This window comes from Canis lupus, chromosome 13 (assembly GCF_048164855.1).
Source record: "Canis lupus baileyi chromosome 13, mCanLup2.hap1, whole genome shotgun sequence".
Taxonomy (NCBI): domain Eukaryota; kingdom Metazoa; phylum Chordata; class Mammalia; order Carnivora; family Canidae; genus Canis; species Canis lupus.
The window spans coordinates 50,065,516-50,084,438 of record NC_132850.1 but is presented as its reverse complement, the minus strand read 5'-3'; the positions used below and the strand labels follow the sequence as shown (position 1 = coordinate 50,084,438).

Sequence of the window (18,923 nt, the reverse complement as noted above, 5' to 3'; positions counted from 1 at the left end):
GAATCAGAATTATTGACCTAGTTCTCCCTGAAGACCAAGCATATTTCAGAGAAAGTCAAGTTGTCCCAGATCCTTGCTGATTAGAGCCTGACCGTTTTGCTTATGCCCATAACTAATTTTATTTGCTTTACCTAAGAGTAAATTGAATCAAAATGCCCAGATATAAATGAAGTGAGCCTGAAGAAATTGTGGGAGTGAAGTAAGGCAGTACAGGCTTTTAATAAAAGTATTTTTTGTACAATGGCTAGTTTATCAAATGTTTATGGTTTTGTTTTATTTTATAGCAATCTGATAAATGAAATTGTTGGAAATACACTTTTTGTAACAGTTAAATCTGAGATTGATTCTTTGCTTTGAAACTCTGGACTTTTAAACAGATTTACCTTTACTTAAAAAAAATTGAATAAAGTTTTTAAAAGGCAGTTTATAAGTCATTTCATGTAAGTTATTTATACTTAATGTCACATTAAATAATCATTGAAGAATTTGGGTGTATTTTCAGCCCAAAGTACAGACAGAAGGGAACTATGATAATTTTAAGTATTTTAAAGGAAGCTATTATTCATTGTGTATTTATTATGATCCAGGCTCAGAAAAATTCTGTGAAGTGTAGGTATCACTATTCATTTTATAGATTAGGAAAATAAAGCACAGAAGCTTAAGTAACTTTACCCAAGGTCCCACTGCTAGTATGTGGCAGAGCTACTTCCCCCAAACTTTTCTATCATATGACAACCCCTGAAGGGTAGTTAACTGGCTTAATATTGATAGAGCTAGGATTCAGTTTGAGAATGATTTGGTGGTAGGTTGCTGGTGAAGAAGTGTTTTCTACTAGTGTAGAACATGTTTATAAAGAAATTGGTATGGAAGTTATGTGAGAGATTGATTGTTGAGAACTTGAGAGCTTAGCAGGATTTCCTTTAGATGTGGAAGAGAAAGGCTATGGTCTTGAATGACCTAACATTTCTTTTTGAAAGCGGTAAGGGAAATTGATTTCAGGCTGAGAAGAGTAGTGGAACTTTTATATTTATTACCAGAATTTAATAGGTAAGTAATATATAAATAGAAGGCTTGACTAAGAATGGATAGCAGGAATCATGAATATATAGTAGTCACTCAGAAGAGTTCTAGACTTTTCTCCCATAGTGCCTTGCAGAAATGTGGGAAAGTAACATTGGAGAATCTACTTTATCTTAGGTGCTTTACATTTTTTAATTTAAACATTCTAAGAATTGTGTTAAAAATTCGGTGGTATTTCTATTTTCTAACTCATACTGGTAAAATAATTTAAAAGGAATATTCTAGAATTCTGCATGGCAACAATCACTACACATTTGTAATGAATGATAAAGGGTAAATAAATGTCACTATATATAATAATTACAAATTATGAAGAAAAAATCTCTATGAAAATAAAAGGTCAGAGTAGTACTTGTTTCCTGTTTTGTTTCCAGTAAAGTGGGAAATTCATTCAATTTTACTAGCAGTCATAGAAGTATAAATTGTTTATTCTTTAGGGCAATTTGGCAATATGCATTCATATTTAAAGTATGCGTTTACTGACTTCTAGGAAGTTACCTTAAAAAAATCAAGGAGTGGGACGCCTGGATGGCTCAGCTCAGTCAGTTAAGCATCCCACTCTTGGTCTCAGTTCAGGTCTTGATCTCAGAGCTATGAGTTTAAGTCCTGCATTGGGCTTCACAGTGGGCATAGAGCCTACTTAAAAAAAAAAAAAAAATGAAGGCGTGCACATACATTTATGTAAGCAAATACAAAACACTATTTATTATGGTAAAGAACTAGAAATGACTCAAGTGAATGTCTCTGGATTTTAGTTGGTCTGATAGATCCTTATGATTAGAAGCAGATTATGATATACTTCTTTAGTAGGAATATTATGGCAGAGAAGAAAAGAATCTAATCACCTGGTACGTAATTTTGTTTGTCTTGATTTTAATTCCAGTATAGTTAGCAGACAGTATTATATTCGTTTCAGTTTCATACATCACCCAGTGCTCATCATATGGTGAACAATTTTGATTTGTCATAATGGTGATGATGTCTACTTTCATTATTTGATACATGTTTGTAACCGCCAACTTTCTATATGGTAAAGTTACTCTTTTCCTTTGGTAATTAATAAGTTTTGTGGGAAAGTACTTTGAAATTATTTAAATATCCTGTCCCTCAGATTATTAATTTATCATATCAGTATGGCCTTTGCCCTCTTCACATTGTTTAAGCTCCAGTACCTTGCTTCTGGTCAGTGTAACCTCCATTCTGGTGCAAATGCTTTTCCTTGATCTATTCAGGCTGCTTGAGACCTGATTAGTTTAACAAGTTTCAGAAAAAGAGGGCCCTTTTGCTCTTAAAGCACAGTGTTTTTATGTTATAGTCATAATGAAAAAATAACTGATTTTACTTGTAACATAAGATTATAGATTCTCAGATAAGAGCTCGGAGATTTGGGGTGCCTGGGTGGCTCAGTTGGTTAAATGCACATCTCTTGATTTCCACTGAGGTCCTGATTTCAGAGTTGTGAGATCAGGCCCTATGTGGGGCTCTGTGCTGGGCGCAGAGCCTGCTGGGATTCTTTCTCCCCTTTTTCCTCTGCTCCTCACCACCCCACCCTGGGGGGGGGGGGAGAGCACTAAGGTTTTAAGACCAATTAAATTTACTGCCACATTTGGCGTCCTTTGTAGGGAGGGGAGGTGATGGGGATGATTTTCTGTGGCTTACAAATTTGGAACTAAGCTACAGTAGGGTCCTTAGTTCTTAGAGGTTCATCTTCACTGCCAGTTAATCATTAAGCTTATGCAGTATGTTGAAATTATACAACAGTTTTTCCTCTAGGCCTCTAGCATGTATGCTCTTGAGGTTGTAGACTAGCAAAATAAAGATTTTAAATAATTACACATTACAAATTCTTCCTTATTTAGTCGTTTACCATATCTCAGATTTGAATCTCTTGCTTTCTTGATTTTTATCCACTATGTTCTCTTACAATTAGGTCTCAACTTTGGCTGACTACAATTGTTTTAAGATGACTTTGATTATAACGTGTTGATTTGAGAAATGCTACCATGTGGAAAATGTGCATTTTATCTTGAAACAGGTGGTTATGGAAAAGAATTCTTACTTAGATATTTCTTTAATTCTGGTTCTTTTAAAATAATTGATGATTTTATCTTTTTTTGCCTGGCTTCATCTAAAGTCTCCATCAGTGTACTCTTACCAAAGGCCGCCAGGAATAACCTAGTTCAGTGAGGGGGAATGCACACAATAGGGAAGTTTGGGACATCTCAGTAATACAGTGTTAGAAAAAATTTATTATAGGGTTTGAGCTTATATTATGTGATTTTAGGGAAGAGTTAAGGAAGTGGGGCTTCCTTCTGAATTGGGCATCATTAAGCATGGGTATTTCTATGATGAGATATCCTAATAAATCTCATCTAGAAGCACAGAAATCTAAAGCTATAATTTGTAAAGAAGTCAGTCATTCATATTAGGATTTGGGATGTTTGACCGTCTTTGTTATTTGGACAGAGTTCGTGTTTTTGTCTTTTGGAACATGATCACATGGTGGTATTGTTTTGTGTTGATTCAGCATGATCACAGCATGGCTTTGTCTGATGCTGGTATTTTATGAAATTGTTTATATTCAGCAAGAGAACATCAGGACTCAGTTATGGGTTCTAAGCCAGTTCCTAGCAACACTAGGGCCTAAACGATATTGCCAGGACAGGCCTGGCCAGCTCCTTATATCAGAGGCTGCTTTTCCACTTTCTCAACTGTTTATATCTTCTTTTTCTTTTTTTTAAATTCTAATTTAAATTTAAATTTTTTTTTGGCATTTCTTCTTCTATCTCTCTTTTATTTATCTCTCTTTCCACACCACATTATGTTCTTTGGGTGCTTTCAGAATACCTATGTCTGAAGTTTTGTGAACAGGTCAAAAGCATCAGACCTCTCATAGTGTATAGATTCCAGCATCTTTTGAGCCACTCTTTTCTTTTGTATCAGCTTTGCATATTCTTTGTTTCATTTGCTTCAGTGTGTTTCTTGTCTTTTTGGACTCTTCCTCTATAGAATTGTGTTGGGATTTCAGTCTGTATTTACCAAAATACTAACTTGACACCCATTTAAGATACTGCTTTCGGAAACAAAGTTTACTGACTGAATTACAGCTGCAAGCAAATATGCATGTCTTTTGTACCTATGGACTCTATGTTGTTAGGATATCGTCCCATTTGAGTTCCAGTGACTCTTACAGTCCTTGTATCATGAGGGACTTTTGGTACTGTATGTGTCTATTTTTTTTCTTCCTTATATTGGCCTTAGAAAAACAAATGGCTGTTCTGTTTCTGTAGGCCTTACTCCTAGCTTAAATTGAATGATTTAATGATGATTAATGATTAAATTAATGATTTAATGAATTCCATCCCTATATCCTAATTATTAAACAAACTTTATTTTCCCCCTACTTTCTTAAGCGTTTAGGACTCCTTAAGCCTCAGTAAATTATCCACAAATTAGTGTTCTAGATTCACTCTTTCAAGACTTGTTATATTGTTTTTTTTTTTTTTTTTTTTTTACTTTTCCAGAGTTACTTCCCTGGTGATTATTTTTCTCTTGGCAAGTAAATGTTATAAGCACATTTATTTGTTGAAAACAAAGATGATGATTCTTGTATAGGGTAAAATAGTTTGAACATTTTATATTATAGGATGAATCAGCCATTCAGTAAAATATACAAGAGTATTTAAAGGTATCTGGCAGTATTCATTGGAGATAAGATCATGTGTAGAAATTAATTTTACATGGTAGTTTGAACATAGAGAGAGACATAAAAAAGTAGGAAATAGAGAAATATACCGGGTGGGAAGATTGACCTGTAAAATATGGGGGATGAGAATGATTAAGGGAATAATTTCTACAATTAATAGAAATTGAGGACCTTTGATGATCAACTCTCTAGGCTCTAGAGAGAGATGGATGAAACAGATGAGATTTCTGCTTTTAAAAAGATGAGTATAGTAGAAAGAAGGCTGTTTAAAAAATCAATTGAAATATAGTGTAACAAATGCACCAACAGGTTGTGTTCTAATCACACTGAGAATACAAATGAGAGAGTATAACTTCTATTTGAATCATTTAAGAAAGGTTTCTCAGTCACTGGGTTATGTTTGCTAGGCCAGACTCAGAAGCATTCAGGGTATAGCATAAGTTATTTGGTGACTGAATAAGGAAGGTCAGTTTTTATGGAAGTGGAGGTTTATGTACTTGAGGCTAAATTTGATATTAGCTCTTTATGCTTTTTGCTTCAATTTTAAAAAGTTTCTACTTGTAAATCTCTATTGCCACTTGCTGGATAAAGGCAATCATGACTCTAATTTAGTGAGTCAGAATTTAGTTTTCTATTACCTCTGCAGCTGATGGATCATAGGTCACTTAGTGTAATAATCAAACTTGTAACTAAGCTTTACATATAAAGTGGTTCAAGAAAGACCTTGTTAATGGTAGATTTTAATGTTATCCAAATTATAATGGGCATTTAAAGATGCACCGTAATGTTTTTTGTTGACATGGTATAAAGATAGCTTCTTTGTTTGAACCTTTATCTAAAAACAGAAAATTCCTATAAATGTTTTTTTTTTTTTTTTTTTTTTTTTAATAGGTGGTAGATCATCTAATGCGAAATTGCCTTCGGTGCCAACAGTTGGCTCAGTTACATCAGACCAAGTTTCAAATATGAGGTATTAAAACTATTAATTTGGATATTTCTAATTTATTCCTTTTGATGACTCTAAATCATCTAGCTTCAGTTTTTACTTTCTTTTGTCTATTTCTTTTTTAAAAATCATAAGTGACATTTAGAGGCTTGAATATTTTAGAAACTCCTTTTTTAAAGATTATGAGATGTAAAAGGTTTATGGGAAGTGGCTATTATGATTAATAACTGCTGCATGCATAACAAATATTTGATTACACAGGTGGTAACTTGTGACTTAGGTTTCATATGATTATAAACTGGAAATTTAGAATTTACTGTTCATTTTCTACAAAAATGCTGAAATAATAAGGTATAGCCAATCAGCCAAAGCCACAGTGAAACTGAATAGTAGTTAGATTTTTGTTATTATTAACCTTTTTAAGTTGGGAATATACATTTCAAATTCTGATTTGGAATATTGTGAATATTTTTCACCAGTAGAGCCTTCGTGGTCAGAGTTCTTGATCCTCCCTGCCACAACTGGAAAATTCATAGCACTCCACAAATACAGGCATTAAGAGTGCTATAAGTATAGTCTTGTAGTTGTGATATTATCCAGGGATGAGTCTCTCTAAGTGCAGAGGAATAGTATTAAGGACAATTCCTAGGGAAGAGATACTTATTGACAGAAGAAATTTCCATCAGCTTAGTAATTGATAGTTTCAGTAGCAATTCTTGTTGGTATTATGAAGTATCCTTGTATGAATTCATGGTAAGTAGTGGCTGTTTGTGTATATATATATTTTTAATTTAAATTCATTAATTTAAATGCCAACATATAGTATAACACCCAGTGCTCATTCCATCAAGTGCCCTCCTTAGTGCCTATCATCCAGTTACCCCATCACCCACCTCCCCTTCCGCAGCCTTTTGTTTCTGAGTTAGGAGTCTCTCATGATTGGTCTCCCTCTCTTATTTTTCCCACTCATTTTCTCTCCTTTCCCTTATAATCCCTTTTACTATTTCTTATATTCCACATGAGTGAGACCATATGATGATTGTCCTTCTCTGATTGACTTATGTGAGTATGTTTTATCAGTTAGGAATAAAGTTGTGGATACCTCTGAATTTCCTGACATTCAGGGAGCTTGTTTATTTTATTTGAGTAAATATATACATGTGTATGTTAATCTATGTGTTTATACCTATATGTATATATGCATATAGTCACAGGACATATTAATAATTAAATTGAGATCATTGTAAATGTGCCAGTAAAGTATACTAATTTCAAATGATGAAAAGTTGTTCAGATTGTATTAGAAAAAAATTCTTATACATAAAAATGTCAATGAAAAATAAAACTGATTCAGTTTATAAACAATTATGGAGTCTGTGCTACAGCTGAGAACATAGAAATGAAGGTAGAATTCTTGAACTGAAGTTTATTAAACAATAAACTGCTGATGGTTTATTAATGAATAGACAAGTTTTTTTGTTTTTTTTTTCTTAAAGACTTTATTTGAGAGAGAGAGCAAGAGAGAGCACACATGCACGAGTGGGGGTTGGGGCAGAGGGAGAGGGAGAAGCAGATTCCCCTTCAAGTGAGGAGCCCAATGCAGGGCTTGACCCGAGAACCCTGAGATTATGACCTGAGATGAAGGCAAATGCTGGGTCTGAGCCACCCAGGTGCCTTATGAATAGATAAATTTGATAAGTTTTTTTTTTTTTAAAGGTTGTAATGGTATTAAAATCAAGTGCTTTTGACTGACCTGTGAAGATTTCCATTAAGGGCTGATGCTTAGAGTGGTTATTTACAGATTGTCAGGGCTGGGGGTCATAATATAGAACTGAGTAATAAAGGATATTCCAGCAGAAGGAATCATATGTGTAGCAATAATGGGTCCTTATGTAAATTTTAATTTCTCATGAATTTTATATTTCTGTGGAAACTCATTTTAAAAACTGAAAATTATAAATTCTAGTGAATAATTCAGATAACATCTTCCCATTAGTATTACAGAGAGGCTTGAACATGCTTTGGAAAAGGCAGCTCCTCTTCTGCGAGAGATATTTGTGGATTTTGCACCTTTTCTTTCTCGGACACTTTTGGGTAGTCATGGACAAGAACTACTTATAGAAGGAACAAGTAAGTGATTTTTTGTATGTCACTTTACAAATACATATTTAGAGTTATATTTAAATTTCAAGGTTAAAAACTTAAATGAATAATATAAGATGCCTGGAGTTTCATTGTTCAAGTATTTTTAACTTTTAACAAGATTTCTTTTAAAGAATATGTCTCATCTAATATTCTCATTTGATCTAGATTTTTTAATTAGTGATTTGGATAAAGCAGAAAAGTATGTACTGAAACAAAGAACTGAGACTTAGATTTCTTTTTTTTAATGTATTAGAATGAACTACGAGCATGGAGAATTGGAAAGATTAGTGTTAGAGTATTTAGTGGGCATTTACCTGGGATTTTACTCAAACTTAAGATCCATATAAACCATATGTATTGCCACATACTAGGAAAATGAGGACTGTGTTATTGGTCTTAATTAGTAGAATTCAATTTTATAAATAAATAGAAATAACAGTAGCATTCTATCCTGCTTATATCCTACATAGATTATTGAATCATTTGTAGGTAGTACTCTTTGAGACTGTGTCAAACTAGATAGCATGCAGAGTTGGTTCCTGAGTCGATTGGAAACCATGCTGTTTATGGCATGAGTGAGAAATATTGGGACTTTGTTTTGTTTTGTTTTGTTTTAATATGGGGCACTTGGCCTGTAGTGAATGTTTTCTAGTATTAGAATGGGTAACTTAACCAAGTACTGTTTCTGAGAGCAGATATCAGTTCATCAGAGAATAGCTTTTCAAACAATTCTGTTTAAAAGTTTAATAGACTGACTTCAAATTAGCAATCTTCATCTTTATAAAGAATATTTAAAGGATAAGCTAGAGGACTTTCATTAGTGACAATATATAATTTATTTTTATTTTTTATGATAATATATAATTTATTTTTATTTTGTTTATTTAAAAGTGTTGGACTAAATGTTTGCTAAATCTGGCTTGTTGTGTCCATGATTGATGGTCTAGGATAAAACACTTCGATTCCCCTGAAGCTGAAAAATCATGGAAAATGTAATTATCTGTACTCTGGTTTCTTTAAAAAGCAATTTACAGTGTTAGGTTATTATGTAACAGTCACTAGATTATCTCTTGAGAAATTTCTTAAAAGTTGTAAAAAACCATTCTTTTTGTAGAAATAAGAATATGGAAATGCAAGGTAGAAGTAGTTTAATAGTTTAAGATATCTGTATCTTAGCATTAATTAGGGGATATCAGCACTTTGTAAGTAATAAGATTTAGCTGAAATAGGAATTTCATTATTATCTGGCTGTAGATATATATGGAGTTGGTGATGAGTGATCTCATTTCCATAGAGGGAAGAAGTAGCATTGAATTTATTTGTAAAAGTTCAGGTTTTAGAAATATTTAATTAATTTCAGGTAGAAATTTACTTTATCTCCTGAAGGATATAATTTATTTAGCCATGCTGGACTATTGATCTAATAAAGTTATAAAATTTGAAAGATAATGAATTGAAAAAATTGAAGGACTTCTCCTTTCAGATGAATTTATACTTCACATGTTAAATGCTTATTTTTTAAAGTGGAATGATAGCTTATAAACTACATTGCATTACTATAAAATGATGCAATGATTAGCATTATTTTAGGTGTAATCATTATCATTACATCAGGTGTAATGACATCACCCATTGGGTATCACCCATTATCATCAGGTGTATCATTGTAGCAAGACAGTTTCTTTTTAGTTAGTCTTTGAGTTTTTATGATAGATTCAACAATATAGGATCACCTTAGATACTCAGAAGTACTAAACTGCCAATTCAAGATCCTTGAATAAAATTTAATTAGATTCAATTTCTTACTGGTAAATTCCGGTAGACTGATAACAAAGTTGATTCACTCTTGATTCACTCTTATCTGTAAACCTGTGCGGTGCCTACTCATTGGGCTGTATTCATAAAATTTGCAAAAAATCTACTTTTATGTATCTTATATATGTATTTTAAGTCGTGAGGAATGTTTTGGATAGTGGTTTTTGTGCATTGTAAAATAAAGTTTTGAGTAGAAGTGTTTGCAGCATGGTACTGTATAAAAAGCACTATACTTAAAGACTGGAGACTGGCTGTAATCTTGCCTTTGTCAGTCACTGGCTGTATGACCAGATGCTGGAAATTTATTACTTTTACATTTTTTAAATGATTTTTTATTTAAAAATTTTTAAGAATATGTTAGATATTTACAAAGTAGAAAATGAAATAACCATAAAATTATTACCAACTCCCAAACCATCTTGTTTTGCTTATAATCGTTTGTTATATCTACCTCCCTTTATTTTGCTTTAGTACTTAAAAATAATTAGACATTATGTTGTTTTACCCTTAAAATATTAAAAATTCATTTTAAAAAGGATATTTTCTTACTTGATCACAATTGCTGCGATTATACCTAATATTGGTAATAGTTCTATGTCATATAATAGTTCATATTCATCTTTATTTAGATGTCTTTTTATAAATAATTTTCTTCTAATTGAGGTACAAACAAAATCAATTTATTGCATTTGGTTATGTGTTTTAACTCTTTACTAATATGAAACAGTTTTACTATATTTTTCCTCTGTTTTCATTGGCTTGTTGAAGAAATCTGGTTGGTTCTGTAGAATATTACATATTTTGGCACTCTGTAGTCATTTTTTTCCTGATGATGTCATTTAATGGCTTCTCTGTCCCATTTATCTTCTGGTGGCTTGAGATTAGATTTAAAAGTATAATTAGAGAGAAGCCTGAGTGGCTCAGTCTGTTGTACGTCTGCCTTCAACTCAGGTCATGATCTCTGGGTCCTGGGTTCAAGTACCAAATCGGGCTTCTTGCTTGGTGGGGAGCCTTCTTCTCCCTCTGCCTACTGTCCCCCCTGCTTGCTTGTGTACTCTCTGACAAACAAATAAATAAATTCGTTCATTCATTCATTCATTCATTCATTCATTCTTTTTAAAAAAGAAGTTTAATTAGAGGTAACTTCATATTGTATCTTGCCTAAAATCATGTATTTTCTGATTATCTCAATTTTAGTGATATTAACTTCCTTTTTCAACCCTTTGTAAGGATTGATATTTTATTACTTATGTTTTTTTAAAGAGGACTTTCAAAAACAAAGAGAAAATTACTTAAAAAAGTAAAATTTATTCTGTCTTGCAATTACCATGTGTAAGTTCATTGTACACATTTTTACAAATCTAGACTTCATTATGGGGTGTTCATGATCTTATGTTCCTATACCTTAAAACATTTTGCTATTTCACCATTATTCATCAGTTATTCCAACTATGTAAGGACTAAAATAATGAGAAAACAAGAATAGTGGAATTGCCCCTAGAATTATGGTATAATAAGAAAACAAATCATCACTCTTGGATCACCCTCAGTTTTTACTGCATTTCCCAAAGTACTGGATCATATTTTAAGAAGATAGAAATTCCATTTTCTCAGTGGGGACAGGAACTGGTATTTGGGGAGGGCAGAAACATTTTAGGTATTATGTGGTTTCTGATCCTCCAATGGGCCCCAGTACATCTATACAGTATATTGTTTGTTAGTATTAAAATTTCATGGGGGTGCAATTAAGAAGAAAATGATCTGAAATGGCTTCCTAGTGGGGAGCAATAATGAAAGAAAGATTGAGAAATATCAGTGTACAAGGAATCTGTGGACACTATCTTTGTGGTCTTATTTTCAGCTTTCATTGAACTTAATTAAGAATTCAGAATTGTTTATTTTCTACCTTTAATGATAAAATAAAATTAACAGAAGAAGACATTTTACAATTATTAGGCCGTCTGAGGATGAATTTAAAGAGACAGAGAGCAGCTCTCATAAATTTTATCAAACTCAAGAATTCATTAGTGCACAATATATTTCTGTGGACAAAAAGGAAGTTGGTTTTCTTAGCATGTCATTAATAGAAAGGACTTCATTCTAAAAAAAATTATGCAATGTTTTCTGACAAGAACATGGAACATCTTATTTTGTGAAAAGGCAAGTGACAGTGTTCTTATATGGTTTTCATAGTGACCACAATTTATTTGGTATGGTTTCTAAGTGAATAAAAAAGGCAGGTGTGTTATGTGAAAATGATTGGAAGGAAAGGCTCATGTAGAAATGAAAAAGTTCAGTGGATTTCTCATTCTAAATGGTGTTTGAAAGTCCAAAGAAGAATATATTTTATAATTCTGGATCAAAGAAGATGGCTGTCTTTTCTACAAAATTTTGAATGATTCATCTTTTGCAAAGTACTATATTTGATGATGTAAGTTTAAGAAAAAGGACCAGAATTAATGATAAGCTAGAACCTATTGGAAGTTTATTTGAAATTTGGAGTTAGTATTTATAAAGTGGGTATTATGTTTATAGATTGATGAAGAACAGTTGATTATATCCAGAGTGCATTGCTCATAGAGGATATATACAAATACCTTTAAAACCAGAAAAATAGAGAATTAGAATTTGAGTATATTGTGCTTATTTTCTTATTAAAACTTCTAATAAGGTTTCTCATCATGCCTTTATATGTAAATTAACTTGTCTTAAAAATATATATATTTTAAAAAGCTTCTTACATTTCGTATGGCGAATGGTTGTGACTGTTTTTCATTGTCTACTTGAAAGTTTAGGTAGATCAATGGGTTCAGATGTTACATTGCTAGCTTAATATCTGGTAAGTCATTTAATATTTCTGAGTTTAGCAATAAGGAAAAGAAATGGTAATAGAGGTGGGATAAATAGTCTTTGGTGAAGAAATTATAGTTGTCTTTGGTCATGAAATTCCAGAAAAGTATAAAACTCTTGGTTTTGGTATCCTGAGTTTATCTTTTTTGAAGAGACTAAAATTGCCTGTCTTTGAAAAATGAACCAAAATTTAAACCAAGCAAAATGCATCTTACCATTATTCTGAGAGTTTTTTAAGGAAGTTAGATTATGAGCCTTATCAGATCTCTGAGCCTACAAACAGTACCTTGTTTACTTTCTCTTTAACTGGGGCAATAATAGGATGTGTGGTGTATAAATGAAAATTAAAATTTCAGCAACTTAGAACTTCACTCTAAGTGTTGTTTTAGGGCCTACCTTCAATTAATTCTTAGAGTCTGAATGTAAATCTGAAGATTTACTGGTTTAAAATTCGTTTTTCCTTTTCCATACATGCATCCAGTGTCACCCAAAGGCAGAGAGAGAGAGAGAGAGAGAGATAATTATGTTGTGCGTGCAGCCTGATACCATGTCCTTTATTGGTGATATTTCTTGTTGATTTGTTCCTGAGGTTATATATTTTTGTTTACAGTGTTAATACCTTTTATACAGAGAGCTTGTTATTAGACATCTTTTATAAGGTCTTTTCTGTCTTCTAAAGCCCTTTCTCATTTAAAATTTAATATACCACTCACCTTGGCCCTCTTCCCCATCTTTGCAAATCTACCAAACCCCACTCCAAAAAAAACAAAAAACAAAAAACAAAAAAAACCCCAACAACAACACATGAATTGTTCTAATCAAACTGTGAAATGTTATTCATTTTACTGTCATTGAACACTCAACTCATTGATCATTGAATTCTACCTTTGGATGGTCCAAGGCCTTTATTTGGTCATTATTGTTCTTTTTCTGAGTGTGTAAAAAAGGCTGAACCAGATCAGAGCCCAAATGTTTTGTCATTAAAGGAAAGTTGGTAGGACTTCTGGTTTCTCTAGAATAAAGCAGTTAGGAATAATGACCTAAGTGTAAATAGATCTGAATTTGCTTTTTGGACGTAGTAGCTTTTGAAGTTGAAGTATAAGGAACTTCCTAGTTGTTTACATTTTATGAAAAGCAACAAGGTTTCCTACCAGTAGAGGGCTAAACCAGCAATGAGATGGACTATTGCTATGTTCTTCCTTTTGGCCTTGTTATTAGACTATAGAGCTTATGCTCATTTCAGCTCTACAGAAACAATAATTTAGTTAATGAGTTTTTTTTTAAAAAGATTTTATTTATTTATTCATGAGAGACACAGAGAGAGGCAGAGACATAGATAGAGGGAGAAGCAGGTTACCCATAGCCCAATGAGGAACTTGATCCCAGGTCCCCAGGATCATGCCCTGAGCCAAAGGCAGACGCACAACCACCGAGCCATGCAGGCATCCCAATGACTTGCTTTCTTAATACAACACATAGACATTCTGTAGCTAGTTTTTATGCTGGTGCTGACACTATTACCATCATTATTTCCGTGTTGTACATTTTTTCAGACATTGAGAAAAATGATTCTTTTCTAAAAAGTGAAGGTGGGAACAACCTATTTAACATGAATGCTATTTATAAGGCTAGCACATAGGATTGTATGCCATCAGTAGGTATGAGGCATCATGACTAAAAGAGGTAAGGAAAAGAACTAAAGAGCTAGAAGTTTAAAGAAAGGAAATAGGATGGAATGGGATGCCTGTGAGAGTTTTAATGGGAAGAAAGAAAGAAGATAATTCTGTAGGGTATGTAAGGGGCCATCAGGAATTCTTTTAGTTGTTTCACCTGAATTCTAAACTTGTGTTTGCTTAGAAGAATATAGAATGCAAAATTATAATTTTTCTGATTATTAGTAATGTAACTTAGTGCTTTTAATTATGGGGATAACATACTGGTTATGAAATGTTCTTTGAACTTTTTTAGATTTTGTTGGTAATCAAAACTAAGAAAGTCTTTAGATATATATTGTTTAAAAGTTCCTGAAGTGTTTTTGGTGAATGCAAAGGAAACAAAAGAGAAAATGTAAATGAATTTATTTATAAGAAATCAAGAATATATAACAGAGAATGCTTGCACTTCTGTTAAGGTTTAGTGTGAGGTCACAGGTCAAGATACTAATAAGAGTGTTTGGGATGTCTGCTGCCATGAAACAAAATGGAAACTTGATTGATAGCTAGAGGATTGAAGGGAGAGAGTGTGGTGGAGAAAGCAAAGGTCAGAGAGCCATTTCCCTTCTCTGCATGTATAACAATCAACTCTCCAAAACAAATGTAGATGATATTGATCAATATGGCATATGTTGTGCACATTTCTGAGTATTGTGAAATATGCCATTATGTATAGAGTTCTAATATTTTAGTAGTTTGAATACCAAAATGAAATAGTTTACAAATAAAATCGTGGTACTTTTGATACCAAGTTTAAAGTAATTACAGAGTACCTTGTTTACTCATCTGATCAAATATGTGTCGGTTTGGTTCTTAGGAAGATGTTAAATTTTATTTTAAGAACTAATTTGGATAAAGTTGTGTAACAGATCCTTCCTACTTTTTTTACTTTGTAATTTTTCTTTTAAATTCTCTTTAAAATAGGTCTGGTTTGCATGAAGTCTAGTAGTTCAGTTGTGGAATTGGTTATGCTACTGTGTTCTCAGGTGAGTAACAAGAATAAATGTTGGATTAAAAGTAAATTCTTGCATGAATTTATTTTACAAGGAAGTTATTGTTTTAGTAGAAATTTTTGCTGTGATAGTATTTTGAGCTTGCAGTTTTAAAATAATTATTTGTATTGCTAAAGCGTCACTACTTATCTTTGATAATAGCAGATAATTTTGTAGTGAGTGCTGAGAGAAAACAGATGAATGAGAAACAGATTTTTAGAATCACATTAAAAAATGTCTAGAGCAAATGATCTTGAGGTAGCTAAATTTCTTTGCTGCATATATTAAGGTTATAGAAACAGATTTATTTCTATACCTTGTGGAGTGCCTCTCTGAGTCCCCCAGGAATAATGGGTTTACTTCCCTTTTGTGTAGAGGTTATAAAATGAGTGATAAATAATTTTGAATTCTTGTCATTGCTAATTATTTTTGACACGCAGAGTAGATTTGGAAAAACATCAACAAAAATATGGCAGCCATCATAATAAGATGTAGTAAAAATAAATTCCTAAAGCAAAATTGCTTTCAATGTTCAGAGAAATTTTATACCTCAGGTGATTAAACTTTAATGGTTTTTAGAAAACTTATATAAAAAATCCTATATCTTGTGATGGTTTTTCTTTTCTGTTTTGTAATTAAACAAATGAATGTTTTTATTGAGAGTTTTCTTTGTAGTCTTTTAAAAATGATATCTTGCTGGTAGTAAATTCCCCTACTTAAAACTTTAAAATAGGCTTTTTTAATAGGAAGGGTATTGGTCTAGAGGTCAAGGGTTCTGACCCATTTCAAAACCTTTGACCTTCATTTACAACTCTTGTGGTTTACTTGCCTGACGAATAAGGATAATGCAAAATTAATGTTTCTTTGCATCGATTTATTCATTTTAGTGCCTGTATTGCCAAATTTATTTAGACTGTGCTGACGGACATTTCATGAATACAAATTAAAGAATCATAGAAGGTGTGAAAAATCAATACTATGCATTGTCAATAAAATGCAAGAAGAACAATTACTTCTAGAGATTACACCTAATGGATTTTTATAATGAACTTGTGAGAAGTATTTATTTTTCTAGTGAGCTTATTATTCTTAGATTTAGCAAGAATCACATTTTTATAATTTAATTATCTCTTTTAGGAAACTCCTTTCCTTTAAAAAGCTTAGTGAAGAAAATTTTTCATTAACTAATCTGATTTGAAATAATTGCCTATTTATTTCTTGGATCAAAATAACCATATGCCATTCTTAAATCAATATAAAATTACCCTTACATTTAAGAAGAATTTGTTTAGTTTTGGGTGTTTCTTCACAGAGTATGAAATTGTTTATAGTGACATAATTGTTTTATAGGTAAATTTTGATAGCAATATTCCACTTTTTCGTTTAGAAGAATATATTCTTGATACATCAAAGCTGTTTTAGATAGTATATTACATAGTTGAACATTAGAAGCTAAAAAGATGAAGAATGACATGTTTTAATGTACCTATTTGTCATGTATGTCACAGTGCTGCTTAATACTAATGCAATCAAATGGGATCTGAAGATCATTTAGTAAGTTGCAAAAGTCAGATATTCTCAAGATTTTTCTTTGAATAGAATCAAATACATTATTGGTTATTTGAAGTCCTTACCATTTTTTATGAGTTCTTCAAAAGTTCCATGGCATCTCTATAAGATGTAGCACAGTGTGAAAAATGATGTGAAAAATGAAGCCAGAATTAGCTCCAGATGTATACAGATTGTTCCGGGGTGATAATTACATTTTTCACTTTGAATTTTCCTAATTCAAAGAGGTCAGATTGGCAATCACAAAAGTGATTTATTTTGTTAAGAAGTGAACTGTCTTTTTCTACATGAAAGCTTAAGAGATATGAAATTGAATTTGAAGTCGACATTTTGCAGATACTGGGTGGGGATGACTTGAGTTTGATTGATAATTATTTTTAGTCTGAGATAGGGTGGGAAGTGAAAAGCTAGCCTATTGCTAAAATTCTAATTAATTTTTTAAGGGGAGATGGAGAGGATTGAGTGCCAAAGATCAAAAGATCAGGTCAAAGACTCCTTTTTAATCACATAAATAATGGGATATGCTTATGAACTTAACATCTGCAAATTTGATTTAAGACTTTACAAATTAGTTGGTGTTAATATCATGACAATCAGCCATGTTCTGATTATTTTCCTTGAATCCATTCAAAACTTTCTTTTTACATTCCTTTAAATAAGGTGTTTAAATTAGCCACATTTTATTACAAAAGAAAGATTAGAGCTTAAATTTTAAGAAATGTGGAAATGATCACATTTGGTTTGCTGTCATTAAGACCAAACAGATGACTATATATTTTCTTGAAGCTTCAACTAGGATTATATTTTTCAATATTCACTCATTCATTTCATGTTTTATCTCATTTACATTTTAACATTGTTAAGGCAAAAATCCTATTATTTAGAGTTGAAATGCTTTCTTGACATACTCTGCGTTACATTTTTGAGTAAATACAGAAGATTTATTAAATTAGGTTTATTCATATATTGAATCCCATGTAAAGTAACTCAAGAGCTACTTAAGCTTTAAAGCTGGATTTAAATTTTTTTTTACTTCTTTAAAATAAGATTGTATACATTCTTCAGGAAACTGTGTACTCACTGATGCATGGAAAAAAATTGAACAAACTCTCAATTATACTTCAGATTTAGGTTTTTACAAGCATGTAACTTACTTGTACATAGTATTTGTTGTGTATGTGTATAAACCTTGTAGAAATCTATATGAATTTAAAGAAAATGCTAAATATTTCAAATACTATTACTCTAGCATTGTGTAAAGTGTATCATGCTCATTTGACATTAATATCATTCTTGAAAGAATTGACATTGCATTCAAGGCCACTTTATAAAAGCGTTGCTTTGCTCATCCTAATTCAGTCTGACATACATTCCAATAACACTACCTCCCTTCTTGGGTTTAAAGCTAAATTTATGACTGTGCATTGTGAAGTGCATCATTTAAAAATGGTTTCAACCCAAAACATCTAATAAATAAATAATGTGTATGGCTACTCAGTAGTAGACTTTCTAGACTAGAAATCATTCCATCGGATACTCAACAGTCCACTATCGGAGAGGGCTGTCAGATAAATCTTATGGTAGCTGCATTCATGTCCTGTAAATCACATATTATTGTCTGAGCCTTCTGCCAGGTCATCTATTCTTTTCCCATTTATCAGAAATGCATAGAGTATATAGGAAAACTAGAAGCACCATGTAGTCTGGCCTGGCATCCTGTCTGAGTAATTAATTAGCAGCAAAACTTAAAATACTATTAGTCTGATTTTTCTGTAAGTTTTTTTTTTTTCTGTAAGTTTTTAAATCAAAATATGTAGATTGTTGCTATTTTGGACATTTTTTTTCCCATGAAGGTTATGATGGAAGGCTTGGTCATTTTAGATTCAGGTGTTTCTTTCTATACCCCTGAATTACAATTTAAAATTCATAATAGGAACCAGATGTTGCCATTTTTATGATTCTTTTATGTCAGTTTTGTGTTTGGATTTTTGCCATTTGAGGTTTTCTTCTTGAATCTTTGTAGTAAAATGTTTTTTCATCCTCAGTCTTCTATAATTTCTTTTTTTCTAAATCTAGCTTTCTTCTTTTTTTTTAGTTTATCTCTTCTA

General features: G+C 32.0%; 1 protein-coding gene across 12 annotated transcripts in view; it reads left to right on the top strand.

Annotated features, from left to right (window-relative positions):
• The window catches only part of LRBA (LPS responsive beige-like anchor protein), a 740,528-nt gene that overhangs the window by 219,935 nt on the left and 501,670 nt on the right, over positions 1-18,923 (top strand). For all 12 annotated transcript variants that reach the window (XM_072773570.1, XM_072773571.1, XM_072773578.1 and 9 more), the window contains 3 exons: positions 5,678-5,756; positions 7,729-7,862; positions 15,179-15,240. In XM_072773570.1, the coding sequence (XP_072629671.1) occupies positions 5,678-5,756; positions 7,729-7,862; positions 15,179-15,240 (275 nt within the window). The remainder of the gene's footprint in view (positions 1-5,677; positions 5,757-7,728; positions 7,863-15,178; positions 15,241-18,923) is intronic.